The following is a 15,471-nucleotide window of genomic DNA, read 5'->3' on the forward strand; positions in this document are numbered from 1 at the left end:
AACCCCTCCAGGGATGGGGCAGCCACAGCTTCTCTGGGCAACCTGGGCCACCACCCTCAGAGTGAAAAATTTCTTCCTGATATCTAATCTAAATCTACCCTTCAGTAGACACTTGAGTCTGTCCTGCAACACCTATGTGCTAGAAAAAATGAATGATTATGGCTTGTTCCAGTAGTCTATAGTATGGATACATGGCTTCGTATGACAACAAATGTAGCTGAGTTACAGCAGGCAGAGCAGTCAACAAGCACATGGCAAGTGAGATCCTTTGATAGAGATTTCCACAAGATGTTTGGTAGGCTCTCTTACCAAAAGCTCTCTTTACAAAGCTACCATGAGGTAATGAAAAAGCTTTTCCATGTCAATAAATTGCCACTGGAAAACTATGGAGCAGGAACCGACAGTTCTGATGAGAGAGAGAAGTCACCAGATGAATACCACAGCACCGGGGTCGTGCTAACTGCTGCGTTCATAGAGTGCTGAAAAGGAGGGGCACAGTGAAACGCAAAGTTCACATGGTATCATCCAGGGAAGTAGAGGAGGATTGACTATAAAGAGCTACAGGGCTTCATTCCACTAAGCAATGGGGTGAAAATCCAGATTACTTACGTTTACGTTGACTGACAAAATGATGCATTGGGAAAACACAATTCTAATTTTCCTTTCACAAGGAGGAGCTGCTATTACCCACAAATGACATCCTGAGATTATAACAGCGCTAAGAAGCGTTAGCTTGATTTACACCGGTTATTAAGAAAAGGCAAATTCAACGCTGCGAACTATTAGAAAAGAAAGAACAAAACGTTATTATGCCAAAACATGAATGAGGTGAAGGATTTATATCAACAATTGTGCGTGCAGTTTTTCAATTCCTGACACATCCCTGGAGGGAAAGATGAAACAGAGGGATGCGTGGAGAATTTCATTTTACTCCATGGGTCGGTCTCTCTCTCTCCTGTGTATCTGTACTCAATAACTACGACACTCTCCGACGCAGAAGGCCGGAGCCATAACTGGAAAGCGTATTATCACTTGAGCATGCTTTCAGAAGTTGTAACTGAGGGAACAAATAGGATAATGAGATTATTTAGATTACAAGCAGATAATCACCAGGTATAATGCATCTCTGTATTTTAAGGGAAATGGTTCTATAGCTCAGACGAAATTCTGCCTAACATTCATCCCAACAGACTAAAACGTCAAAACGGCATACCTTGAACAATTCGGTCTATCCAACTGGGAACAGCAGGTGCCTGCTCAGTAAAGACTTCATACAAAGATCATTAAGAAAAAGAACCAAACAGACCTGTTTCCCTTCTTCTTTTGCACAGGCAGGACGGGTCCTGTCTGGCAAGTTCTGCTCCCGGCTCCTTTGATGAGAAGGGTTCAAGTACCAGCAGGCCATGACTAGTAACACAGACCCAAAAATGGAAATCTTGAAGTTTACCCATTTAGTGCTGGGTGGTACCTGCTGGAGACATGTTTTGTTTCACGTTGATCATGTAGGGAGTTTAAGTTAGGCACCTTAACAAACAGGTAATTTTAAGACTTTGTGCCTTGACCTGTTTCAAATGAGGCATACGTCGCTGCTCAGCCATTCCTGCCACGGGAGCAGGTGACCACGAAGATAAAATGTGAATTTGCAGTCCCTCAGCTGTCCTGTGGTAGTTTACCCTGCGGAGACTCTTTGGGTGTCAGCTCACAGCACAACCCACCTCCCAGGCGCTCCACGCGCCTACGGGACAGCAGCAGGAACCCGGCCGGACGCCCCACCTCAGCTCTCGGGCCATCCGTTCAGACCTCCGCCCGCCTTGTACTTTGAACGGGTGCTCTTATCCTGGCAACGCACCTCGTCCACAGGGTAACATCTACCGACCATCCTCAGGCACTCATTTATGACCCGTTCTCTGTACCAAATTGTTCAATTTGCTGACAGACGGCAAATGGCACTAACAAATAAATTACCTGCTGCCTGCCAACACAAACCCACGATGACCCGGGTCATCTCAGAAACTGTAACAGTTTTTCTTAAGGAATGATTAGTTGAAAAACTATACTAAAGAGGCAATAAGCGCCGCTACTAAATTCATTCTGTTGCCATCGTTAGGGGAGTCAATTTTCCTGTCCTGTGCTAATTAGATCAGTTAGCAGAAGCTCAGAAAGAAGAACATTAACCAAAGTGTATGTGAAGCATCCCAGGGACAAGACGGAGTCAGCCAGAAGGGATTTCTGACTATTCATTGCCTATGAAATTTTGGAAACCCCTTAAACCAGTCGTTCAAGCTAGGTCAAGATATATGGGTTTAATCCTTCCACTCCCTCTAGCAAAGTACAAAGCACTTTGTCAGGGAGCTTTCAACTGAGGCCCAATCAGCAACTTTGGGTGTTTTGCTAATGCAGTAACGCTGATAGAAGATCAGCTGACAGAGGATGTGCCTCCTGACAGAAGGTAAGACTGCCCCTCGCACGCGATTCTGCTTCCCATTTAAAGCTGATGTATTTCACTGCTGAAAAAGATGAAATTCAGATTCTCCAACATTTTTCTGTTAACGGGCACCATGGGATTAAAAAATATCTTGTTGGACCAGTATTACACCAATTTACAGTATAAAAAGTAATGTCCTCTGGGACAAAATAACTTCCTCCGTCCTGTAACGACACCTGCCAAAGGTAGCCTATCCCTGGTTCAGACCTTCCGTGATTACCACTACCTGAAGTTTGTAAGCCTACCAAAAAGATCATTATTTACCCTAGATTAAATCCAGACTCGACGTTGCCTGGGAGACCAGCAGGCAAAAACCAGAGACAGATGACCCATAGTCCTCCTCCTTGGAGGAAACATCCCTCTCCTGTACCAGCCAGAGTACATTTCCCCAGAAAGCTCCAGAAGGAAAGATCAGACTCCGCTTGCAAATTCTCTTCTATCTTACCTAGAAAAAAACCCAAAAACTGAACGGGACTGAGATGTCCGTTTGCTTTCACAGCAGTTGTAATAGTTACTAGTAGTTATGGACTGAGGTCAGGCTCTGTGCTGAGAATATGCAGGATGGGACAGGAGTAACTGCTACAGTACGTGACTTGCACGCATCAGCCTAGCGCAGCATCCGCCCTGCAGGGCTCCCCCCTCCCCGCTTACGCTCGGCCAAAGGCGCCGCACAGAGAGGGCGAGCGAGGGACGGGTATCTGCTACTGCAGAGCCCCAGCTCAGAGAAAGGGGGACACACAAAGCCTGACCATCGATGTTTTTCCTGCCCGGTGACAACGCTGGGAGGACAGTTTGCAGCCGAGTATTACACCACGCAAACACCTCCACAAAGATGCCGTGACCTTTCATGTGTGTTTAAAGTCTTCTACTGGAGGTGCTCTAAGGGCAATGAACATTAACAGACTTATTTACAGTTTCCAGCTGTGAAAAGGTCAACACAAGATATGCCTCAAAAAAAGAATCTTTAACCAGAGTGGCATTAGCACAGTGACGATCCCCATGTTATCACACAGTCCCAGCAGCGCAGAAAGGGAAGCAGACTAACCCAAGCAGTGACCATTCCTCCCTAGCAGGACCTTTCCATTGCGGACAAGAACTATATTGATCCTAAAGGTACCATAACTTGCCCATTATGAGCTGAACTAAGTGCCCTCTGGGTATCTGGTGGTTGTCAGGTCATCAAAACGTCTTTGTTTTCTCTCAGCTGGAGCTGGGTTGAAGACAGGAGTCAAATTCAAGCAGTTGGTTTTTTTATTCCGCAGTTCTACAGAATAGTCCTTTCACCGGGGTTGTCACAGCATACATGGAAAACATTTTTCAGTCACTCAGAACATGGCCTTTGTGGTTGGTTTCTATGTTTGTTTTGTTTTTTTAAACCTGTAAACAATCATATTAGGGAAAAATTAAAAGGGGTGAATCTGGCTGATCATATTTCTACCTAATGACAGGAGCAAACAACTTCTGCTTCAAAGTATTCATCCACGAACACTTCCTCAACTGCACAAAGGCATCAAGGAGATGCAACTGTAGAGGAGTTGAGCATTTACCTAGTTAGACACACACACACACCCCCCGTCAGCATTTGTATTAAAGACCTGTTTGACCATATATTGACAATTACCTGCTATTACAGTAGTCAGCAGGACGAATTTAAATATTTCAACTTCCTAAATCAAGAAATTAAATTCATCTAAAAATATTTTAATGTAGCAAGTTTGGCTATAGAACCAGTGCAACATAAAGAGGACACCCATCGTATAACCAACTTTACTGCTTAATCTTAACAGAGTAAGCTACAGCTGCAACGGATTTACCACAAGTTATTTGGTTAAATTAAATACTGCAGTTAGGATCATGCTATAGGTAGTTGTGGCTTTACAGTACCAACGCTCAAGTTGGCTGGGTTAGTTTTACTGTAAGTAAAATGCAAGTTTACAGAGAAACAAAATAATTTAGTATAGTACGCTGTATTCCGTTTCATGCTCAGTCACAATGATAACGTCTTCGACAGATAAACAATATTTCAGCATTATGTTAATAATGCCAAAACATACAGGAATTTTAATGCCAAGTTTACAACATAATACAGTGCTAAACAAACAGATTTCTCAGGTACGGTGGCCAACTGAGAACGCTACACAGGACTGAGAAGCATCTGAGCACTACCCAGTGCGCACGAAGTGAACCACGCGGTTGGGAACGTTCTACCTTTTGATGGAATTATTGTTCTAGAAGTTTGTGTCCCAAACATAGTGCAACGTAAAATGAACGTTGAACCCTCGCCTCAAACACGAAGCAAAAGGGCTACGTGTTATTTACAAACTTGAACAAGTAAAACCACTTTAACAGAAAAACACTGTGATCACTTGACAAAGACGACAGAGCTTGATTACTGTATTCTGTGAACTAGAATGGTAACGAAGTTGTAAACAAATTTTAACCAAATTAGGTTAATCCATCTATTCTTAACTCAAGAATATTATCATTTCAGCAAACAGCGATTTTTAAAGCTAAGGACACTATCAGAGGTTTTATTTTTGTTTAAAGCCAAAACTGATAAAGACCTGGAGGCTGGCAAATCATTTTTGTTCCCTATCAGCCTTCATTAAGTTCTCCATTGCATACTTCAGCAAAATCTTCAAAATTCCTGATTTTGTTTAATTCTGCTTCAACTGAAAATTGAAGCAAACACTACCAACACTTGAAAACCCCTCCTCAGAGCGGTTTGGTTTTCCACTCTTGGGGATGATATTAGACCGCTGGCATTGTTCTACACAGAAAACAAAACACCAAAGCGTTCATTTTTAATTTAAAAGAAAAACTTCCTCGAAATTAAACAGGCTTTGCAAATATGTAAAGAAATATATAGGTAAATGAGATTTGAATCAGTCAATCACAGCAGTGTCCTCCGCATTCTTCCTCCCCCCACCTCCCCGCTTCCAAATCAACAGCATTGCTCAAGTGGCTGATGGGAAACAGAGAACTAAATCCATTTACATGAAGGCTGGCTACAAAACAAAAAGAAAAAGAAACTTTGTCCCTGACGCATCTATATTTTTATCTTTTTCCTGCATTTTGTAACGAACTCATGCAAGCATAAAGGGGGCTGTGTTGGGGTTTTTCTGTGGGGTTTTTTTTATACAGGCATAAGAGTTTTGCAAGCCAAAGCTGAACAAGCTTTTGTTTCAGAAAGATTTTATACTACCAACTCATTTATCTTCAAAACTAAAGGTGACAAAAAATAAATCCATAGTAATAAAAAAAAAAAAAACAAAACACAAACACAACCCTGTAGTCAAACTGCTTTTTCAAGTATGTTTCTCCCCTCATGAAAGAATTGCATTAGCCACGCTACGGATTAAAACCCATGTCACAATCATTAGGATTCAGACCAGAGGTCCAGATCTGCTGGACCTGGGCTCAGCTGTATCTCCAGCTGAGTTTACGCAAGACTGGAAACAGGAAGCCGATGGGTACACATGCGCGTATTAACGCCACTCCTCGACTCCCTGATCCTGACAACATCCACTACCACACCCCCATCACGTCCCCGAAGCAGGAGAAATGGCACAGGAGCCACAAAGTGATCTTGGACAGGTACCATCATTCGCTGATCAATCAGGTGCAAGTCTGGTTTGTGCTGCTGGAGATGCCCTCTGCAGACCGACTAGCTGGAAAATTTTGCCCACGATGTTTCTACATAGCACAGCGTAAACCACGTCTTAGTTATTTCATTCAGTCTGGAATTCACACCTCAATCTATTGCAATTATGGAAGCCAAGGAAAAGTCAATGAGAGAGGTTCTACAAGAGCTGGTCCCAGCATTAAACGCTAATACATATGAAAAATAAAAGGGGACAAACTTCCAAGTCACTATTAGCGATGGTGATAGGTTCAACTTTTCTTCTTTCTTAAATACACCTCCCATCAATGCAAGAGAAAAGTGCAACTTTGCAGCATGTTTGTTCACATCAAGTTTTTCCTCAAGAACACATTTTGCAGTAACAAAATATGGTCTATAAAGTTGCAAAGTGCACGAGCTGAAGGCACAGAGTACAAACACATAGGAAAACAGATTTCAAAAAAAAAAACTAACAAAAAAAAGCAATAAAAGAAAAATCTGGAATTTAAGACTCCCTGACAGAAGATACATTTATATGGGACCAACTCTTAAAAGGTGACAATTTTTAAACTAATGAACAAATACTGCAAAATAATGAAACTTTATTCTTATTATTTAAGTAAAAGCTCCAGAAAATACCTTGTTTAAAAACTAATACACTGACGTGTTAACTAGTTTTAAGAATGTCCTTAATATTAAGAAAAGAGTGCAAAAAGGATTCTTCCATTCTAATGCTCTTGGAAGCTGCTGATTTCGGCTGCCCATTTCCACTTTGAAAGGATTGTTTTTCAAGGTGCATTCCTCACAAAAATCGCAGAACATGAACTTGTTGAGAGGCCAGACCAAGGAATCGCATCTTTCAAAGTCATCCCAATTGTAGCAGCAACTGACATTTTATTATATAAAGAAGAAAGTCCAAAACTCTTCTTTGAGGCATAGTTCGTGTCAGAGCTTGAGTATCAGCAGTTGCCAAAGGAGGCCCCGGATACCACCTGCTCCTCCAGTGTCTGTTCTGGCTAGGAAGAGAAGCTGATCCAGTATATTCACTATCTGTACCCCCTGGAGCTTGCACAAGCTGATGAGCCATCTGAAATTACACAAAAAGTTCAAGAAATTCTCTCATATTAAACGTCCACCTTATGTCCTTTGCTCCCCTTCCCCCAACCACCCGAAAACCAGCATTGCCTGCAAAACACAAACAGCGTAAACTGAAGCAGGTATACCAAGTAAACAGCTATTCACTCCTTTCAGGTTGCAATAAGAGTTCAGCATAAAACTGCGTGACATTTTACGATAGGAAATAAAGCAAACATACTCTGCTGAAAGCATAGGAAGAAGGACAGCAGAAAGAATGCGATAAAATGAACTGAAGTTAACAGCAGCACCAGAACAGATGCTATTTCCCAATCCCCAAGGCTATTTAATGACCAGCAATCAGAACATTGTATTTAAATCCTAACCTAGAATTTATGTGACTAGATTCTCCCCTGGCCAAATCTTTAGTCAGCACAGAAGAGGGAACCTTTGACTGTCTGCACCCAAATTAGGGATGTCTTGGAATAAAGCAACCAAAGGAAATAACATTCCTCCCTGTGCTTCTTTCCCCCCACTCCCTAACCCTTAACGGGGGAAATTAAGGGAGTTACAAAGTGAAGAACCTCGTAGTTAAACATGCAGCAAGAGACTTCATCTACAAATGGGAGAGAACTTCCCAGATACTGCCTTTAGTATCTCAATGCAGGTGGATCCCGTGTTGTATTAGACACGTAATTGAAGGTTCGAAGTTGCAAAGCACAACCTTTCCATACCCTCTGTTCTGTCAACAGACAGAAACACGCATCACCAGCGGGTGATTTATATCAGAGGTGGACCGTCTCAGCATTTCTTTGCTGTTATGTATATCCTGACCAGGCAGAGACTCGGGACAGCTACGTTCTTTTTCCTTAAGACCTCATCCGTGTACTTAAATGAAGTGGAAGTATCTTGATCTGGGTAGCTAGGTTATCTTACTACTTTATAGGTGGCTGTGGGACTCTAGCACAGTTAGCCAGGCTCTAGACTCAAGAATCATAGAACCATTTAGGTTGGAAAAGACCCTTGGGATCATCGAGTCCAACCATCAACTCCACTCTACAAAGTTCTCCCCTACACCATATCCCTTAACACTACATCTAAACGAGTCTTAAACACATTCAGGGACGGTGACTCCACCACCTCCCTGGGCAGCCTATTCCAGTGTCTGACCACTCTTTCTGTGAAGAATTTTTTCCTTATGTCCAGCCTAAACCTACCCTGCTGCAGCTTGAAGCCATTCCCTCTTGTTCTATCACTAATTACCTGTGAGAAGAGACCAGCACCAACCTCTCTACAATGTCCTTTCAAGTAGTTGTAGAGAGCGATGAGGTCTCCCCTCAGCCTCCTCTTCCTCAGACTAAACAGTCCCAGAAGTTTGTATCATTCATAGAATCATAGAATGTCTTGGGTTGGAAGGGACCTTTAAAGGTCACTGAGACCAACCCCCCCGCAGTAAGCAGGGACACCTTTAACTAGATTAGATTGCTCACAGCCTCATCAAGCCATCACGAATGGTAAAAGTCACATGGGCAGACAGCCAGCTACAACGTGGAGTTGCAGCCTCTGATACCTCGCCATCCCCCCGAGAACCCAGAAGCCCACTGCTACCTGTATGCCAACCCGTCAGGCTTAGATGCACACTTACTGTAAGTTAACTCTTCTCCAGCTCTCTTGCGTGACTGGTCACCTCTAGGAAAGAAGGGGAAGACAGGTATTTTCATTTTAAGAACAGGAAAACAATAGTGAAGTTATCTCAGCACAACCATCAACTTCCACCAACTTTAGAAACAAAAAGCAAACATAGTAGCAATAACACATAACACACCTGCAGGATTCTCAATTAACTCTAACAGAAATGTAAGCTATAGTTTATAGATTTAATTAGCCCATCCTTTTGTTGAAGATAGTAGGTTCAATTTTATAAGAAGATGGGGAAAAATTGCTCCTATGCAGTGTGGTCTTAAGTCATGCATAACATTGGTTTTTCCTTAATTCAAACTTATTAACCAAACTTTACAGAACTTCATGAAAAACTCCGCATCTATCAGTCTAAAAAGGTAAGATGCTCCTGTAAACCCAACAATCAGACTCTAAGCAAGTCTGCGCTGACAGCATTCCCTCTTGTCCTGGTTTGAGGTAAACCAGAACCAATTTTCTGATTTGTAATTTTACTTTTTAGCTGGGCCTCTTCTAACTGACTAAACTCCGAAATTAACAGCACATTGTTCAGAAACTGTTCACTCTCAGAGTGATAAGACCTGATTATACCAAGGAATGGTATGCACAGAGGCTCTTGCTTAGACTTATTGCTGTAACAACCAAGGTCAGCTAACTTCGCTGCTTGCCCCGTTAGAGGGTCGGAAGCAGAGAAGCGTAGAGGGGTCCCACCTGCAGGGAGGAGCAGACGGGACAGGTGACCCAACACTGACCAACAGGGTATCCCATCCCATCTGCATCACGCTCAGTATAAAAGCTGAGGGGGCAAAGGGACAAAGGGGGCTCTGACTTGCTTTTTCTTCAATGGCCGACGTCTGAGGAGGACCCTGTCTGTTCGTCTGCCTTTGATCCCGATCCGAGCATTCCTGACTCTAGTTCTGGAATTCAGCTCCTGTCCATCGCTGACTCCAGTCTGGGACTTTCCCTGTGTCTGCTGGTGACGCGATCGTCATCCTGGGAGCAGAATCCGGTTTTGTACATATTGTATACTTTTTTCCTTTAATTTTTATTATTCTATTATTATTTACTATTTTCTTATTCATTATTATTTTCATTAAAGTAGTTTAGTTCTTTTTCTAAACTAGTAAATCTCCTTATCTCTTCCTCTCCTCTCTGGGGGGGTGGCGGGGGAGGGGGAGAGGGCCATCTGTCATTCTGATTGGCCAATCCGGCCAAAACCACGACACCTCTTCAAGCAGATTTAAATAAATAACTAAAGTTCTATAAACACTGGTTTCATCACTCCTGAAAACCCAAAAGTTAAATTCCCATCTATTTGGAAAACAGTTTTTCTTTTTATTCTTGTGCACACAAAATCATAAAGCCAGAAAAATCTTCCTGCTTCACAAGTTTCTTGTGATGATAGATCTGCTGTTGAAAAAGTTGTATAAGGGAGAGAGAGAATCCAATACATTTTTGTCACAATGATTATAATTTCACATTTATCTGCTGTAAATTGGTAGAAATTGGGGATTTTTCTAATAATACGAGGTGTTCTTCCCTGAAACCACTCTTGAGGTGATGGACCTGCTGTGTATGCCTTGATTAAGGTCTTTCATAAGAGAAATGCCGACAAGCAAATGGTTTGTGTTCCCACTTTCTGCAGCAACAGTATTTGCTAGCGCTGATAAGCTATTTCAACTAGAACCTGACATGCCATTAATGCTGATGAAGACACCTCACTGTGCTGTGTTCTTTATGGTAATTGTTGCAGGAAGTGCAGCAGCAAAGACATCACCATTTTTTGGCGCAATTATAGGAGAAGAGATGACATTTCATGCTAATCCAGAAGAGAGCAGACTTAGCACGCTCCTTGGTAAAAGAGAACACCTACCCTTTTATACATGTAAATATATACATTTGTATATGTAGGAATGTAACCTCAAAGCAATTTTGAAAGGTTATAAGTAAATACAACTTACGTTCCTGAACACAGGAAGAAGCATATTACATTTTGAAATCCCTTTCAAGGCGAAATACATTTCAAATACTACTGCAAAATGCCATGTAGCAAATTGCATTACCGGTACTTCAGTTTTCTTTTACCTGTGTCCTTTTAACGATGACAGACTCAACTCTTAACACTTTATATAACCTTCATGTTTACCAGACTGCGCTGACTCCCTGGCATATAAAAATATAAAGCATATAAAAATATATTGTGCAAAACACATTCATCAGAGACTAAATGCCATCAATCAGCTACTCCACTGCAAGGTTTCATTTTGCTTTTTTATGTAATAAATTGAAAGCAAGCTACATAGAAACAGCAGTTGCACCAAAGCGTGGGCTCGGGTGGGCCAATTTTCTAAACCTACAAGACATACCAAAACTCTTCACGTGTCCAATACCCAGAAGATCACACGCTGCAGACAAAAGGAAGAGGAACTCCTAGAAATGAGACTCTGCAAACAGTGTGCCACAGAAACCTTTACTCAGTTCTTTCCTCTACAACTGTCCTCAAGCACTAATCTCTTTTTGTCCTCACCTATCACCCAGGACAGAAACAGTTTCCTATGGATTTGCATTAGTTCCAGTGCTAGAGACGTGGTTTTCTGCATAAACTAGGATTTGTTAAAATGTCTTCTGAGGATCCCACCAAGGGAGCACCAGAGAGGCATCTAGCCTTTGCAATGGCCAGTACCCTTCCTACTACCCTTCCTATCCTCTAGGATACAGATTCCTCCTCAGAGTACCAGCCAAAGAACTTCACAGCCAAGCTGACAAGCCCATCTTATTTTCAGGTACCTAGGGAAAAATGTTTTTGAAACCCGTATGGTTTTGTGGATATGGACTGTTACTACTTGAAACTTCATTTTTAGTTCTCTATGAAGTGTGAAACTGGTGAAACGCAGTTGCAGAAATACTATAAGCCACCTACAGAATTAGTAAGATTGAAAATTAGACAAAACTAAAATGTTCCTTTTTGTGTTTTGTTTGCGCATTACATTCCTTTGTCAGCATTATACGCCTACTCAGTTTCAGTCTTGAACGTCTATTTCTTGGGCCAAAGGCACTGCTTTTCTCAGCCCAAACTCTTATGGCTTTGTTTTTAGTGTCTTCACTCATGCTCATCTATCAAAAAATATTTTCCCTCAACAGAAAGCCTTACAAGGAGTGAGTCTACAATACCATTTGCATTTGGGTCAGTAGTAGAGTTCTGACACTCAATAGCTTTATACAGAGATTACCTTCCAGGAGAATACTCGAGAGTGTGAAATCCAGGAGTACATCTAACACTAAAGGGTGTTTAAACTACAGCACCAGATTTTCAGTGCTGCTGTTGCACAGGTAACAGCAAGGATGAAGACACACTCTCTTCACACAGAAATGAACCTCTTGGAAACAGAGCACGATAGCTTCCCCAGCCTGGCCTTGGTTTGTCAGCCTACTGCAAAAGCGCTGTGCTTCCACCTAGGCACTTAAATAGAGGAGCAGAGAGCAACAGGCACAGCCCAGAGCGAACAACATAGGTTATGAGAATTTTTCACTGCCTCTTTTACTGTTTGCTCTTCCCCCCCGCCCCAATTCATTACTCAGAAGAGAAATGTGTATTTAAAATAAACACCTTGACTGTATCAATAACTCTGAAAGTGGAATAAGGACAAGTCATCAACTGACATTTTCAGAAGCATCATGAAAAAAAAAAAAAAAGACAGCTCATAGAAAAAAAAAATGGCCAAAGTAAATAAAGGCGGAACAAGAGCATGATCGTGCATTAGAAGCGCAATCAAAACGCAGGGTGCCATGAACTGTAAAGCAATCTGTTTCATGAAAATATTTCAAGACTTCCAAATCATCTGTTTTTTGGTATCGTCTGCAGGGTTGGCAATGCTCAAAACACATGGAAAATGAGGCCATTTTGAAGGTTCTTTTTTTAACTGAAGGTTCTTTATTAACTCTTAAATTATTTCTTCAATATTTTAGGCGTATCCCTTTTTAAGGGGATATGGAATGGAATGTCCAATGAATGCTGGACATTCAGCACTGTCCAGCACAATTACTACTGGTGACTAATAATTATTACCTATCAAATCCATTCTGCATAAGCTCTCTTTGAAGTTTCTGGTCTTGAGCAGCATATTCCTGAAGCTCAGATTCCACAGCAGGGGGCAGAATATTTGGGATGAATTTCGAAAATAAAGCTGGTGCCATCTGTACCCATTCTGTAAGAAGAGAGAAAGCAACAACAAAACACGTGGAAAAGATCTTCTGTGAAAATTTTACTCTTTGACAAGTGTAATTTTGATCTATTTTAAATACATTTCAGGTTCTTGAATTTAAAAAAGAAAACAGAACCAAAAAAACCCAAGCCATCACCCAAAACCCACAGAAACCAAGCCTTAAAGCAGAACAATTAATCAGACTGTTAAAATCAGATGTTTACATGAAGATAAAGGAATTACTATTTTTTTGGGTCATCAACTTCATCATCAAATTGAAATTCAGCTTTTGCTGCATCTCACAGGGCCTGCTGAGTCTCTGGACACGCTCAAGGACAGGCACTGATGATCAGCAAATTCACCTTGATAATCAGATAATTTGTGACACTTTACTCCAGCAAACGTATTCACAAAATTTACACCTCTCTTCGCCGAGCCTTACTTCTAGAAAACACAGTAATATCACCATACAACGCTGCTTCTCCATCCCCCGTTTCTAATGAATTAATGCAATTCTCTCACTGATCTTCCAGAGCTGAGATGAACACTTTTTAATGATCATTATATAATTTTAACCTGTATTAGTTCACCTTCAGGATAGAAATGTGATTTAATTTCACTACACTGAACATTGCCTTACAGAAGCAAGATAATTTACCTTACAGCTGCTTCAAGGCTGATGGTAAGAAAAACAGAAGACTGCGCAAAGGATGAAAATCGGGTTTATAGAAACCGTATGAGAAGTTCTAAGAAAAATAAATACTTGGCAAGTATTTCTGAAGCCAGACTTTCCAGAGATTGTCATGGTTACCTTAAACTTCATCTTTACTTGGAAAAAAGGGATGCTTTTAAATATATTCACTAAGGCACATCACGCATTTTTATCAAATTCCCACATAGGGTTACTTGGCCCATGACAAGCTTCAACAGTCTCTAATTAGCAAACTCACTAAATAACCATTACTAGCGTACAGATGATTTAAACAGAACACAATGCACTAACCTCTCTCATCGCAGAATGATTTAGGTTGGAAAAGATCTTTAAGTTCATTGATTCCAACCATTAACCTAGCATTGGCAAGTCCACCATTAAACGACATCCCTCAGCACCACATCTACACGTCTTTTAAATACCTCCAGGGATGGTGACTCCACCACATCCCTGGGCAGCCTGTTCCAGTTCTTGATAACCCTTTGGGTGAAGTAGTTTTTCTTAATATCCAACTTAAACTTCCCCTGGCAGGCTTGAGGACATTTCCTCCTGTCCTTATCACTTGTGAAGAGACCAGCTCCCCCCTGGCTACACCCTCCTTTCAAGGAGTTGTAGAGAGCGGTAAGGTCTCCCCTCAGCCTCCTTTTCTCCAGGCTGAACAACCCCAGCTCCCTCAGCTGCTCCTCATAAGCCTTGTGCTCCAGATCCCTCACCAGCTTCATTGCCCTTCTCTGGACCCGTTCCAGCACTTTAATGTCTTTCTTGTAGTGAGGGGCCCAAAACTGAACGCAGTATTTGACGTGGGGCCTCACCAGTGCCAAGTACAGGGGGACGATCACTTCCCACTTCAATAGTCCTGATAGGGACTATTCCTGATACAGGCCAGGATGCTGTTGGCCGCCTTGGCCCCCTGGGCACACTGCTGGCTCATATTCAGCTGACCGTCGACCAACGCCCCCAGGTCCTTTTCCACCAGGCAGCTTTCCAAACACTGTTCCCCAAGCCTGTAGCACTGTGTGGGGTTGTTGTGACCCAAGAGCAGGACCTGGCACTTGGCCTTGTTGAATTTCATACCACTGGCCTCGGCCCATTGATCCAGCCTCTCCAGATCCCTCTGTAGAGCCTTCCTGCCATAGAGCAGATCAACACTTCCATCCAACTTGGTGTCGTCTGCAAACTGAGGGTGCACTCAATTTCCTCATCTAGATCATTGATAAAGATATTAAACAAAACTGGCCTCAATACTGAGCCCTGGGGAACACCAGTTGTGACCAGCCACCAACCAGATTTAATTCCATTCACCACAACTCTTTGGGCCTGGACATCCAGCCAGTTTTTTTACCCAGTGAAGAGTACATCCATCCAAGCCATGAGCAGCCAGTTTCTCCAGGAGAAGGCTGTGGGAAACAGTGTCAAAGGCTTTACTGAAGTCTAGGCTGACAACATCCACCACCTTTCCCTCATCTACTGCCCTTCCCTCATCCACCAAGTGGGTCACTTTGTCATAGAAGGAGATCAGGTTAGTCAAGCAGGACCTGCCTTTCATAAACCCATGTTGACTGGGCCTGATCACTTGACTGTCCTGTACATGCCATGTGATGGCAATCAAGATGGTCTGCTCCATAACCTTCCCCAGCACCAAGATCAGACTGACAGGCCTGTAGTTCCCCAGTTCCCTCAGACCATAGCAGCATTCAAT

General features: G+C 42.3%; 1 protein-coding gene across 1 annotated transcript in view; it reads right to left on the bottom strand.

Annotated features, from left to right (window-relative positions):
• Positions 1-3,718: 3,718 nt before the first annotated feature.
• CACUL1 (CDK2 associated cullin domain 1) overlaps positions 3,719-15,471 on the bottom strand; it is a 54,989-nt gene continuing 43,236 nt past the window's right edge. The window contains 3 exon segments of the mRNA XM_054204808.1: positions 3,719-7,194; positions 8,827-8,870; positions 12,925-13,063. Coding sequence (XP_054060783.1) covers positions 7,154-7,194; positions 8,827-8,870; positions 12,925-13,063 — 224 coding nt within the window. The 3' untranslated portion in view covers positions 3,719-7,153.

The sequence above is a fragment of the Rissa tridactyla genome, chromosome 6, assembly GCF_028500815.1.
Source record: "Rissa tridactyla isolate bRisTri1 chromosome 6, bRisTri1.patW.cur.20221130, whole genome shotgun sequence".
Lineage (NCBI taxonomy): Eukaryota > Metazoa > Chordata > Aves > Charadriiformes > Laridae > Rissa > Rissa tridactyla.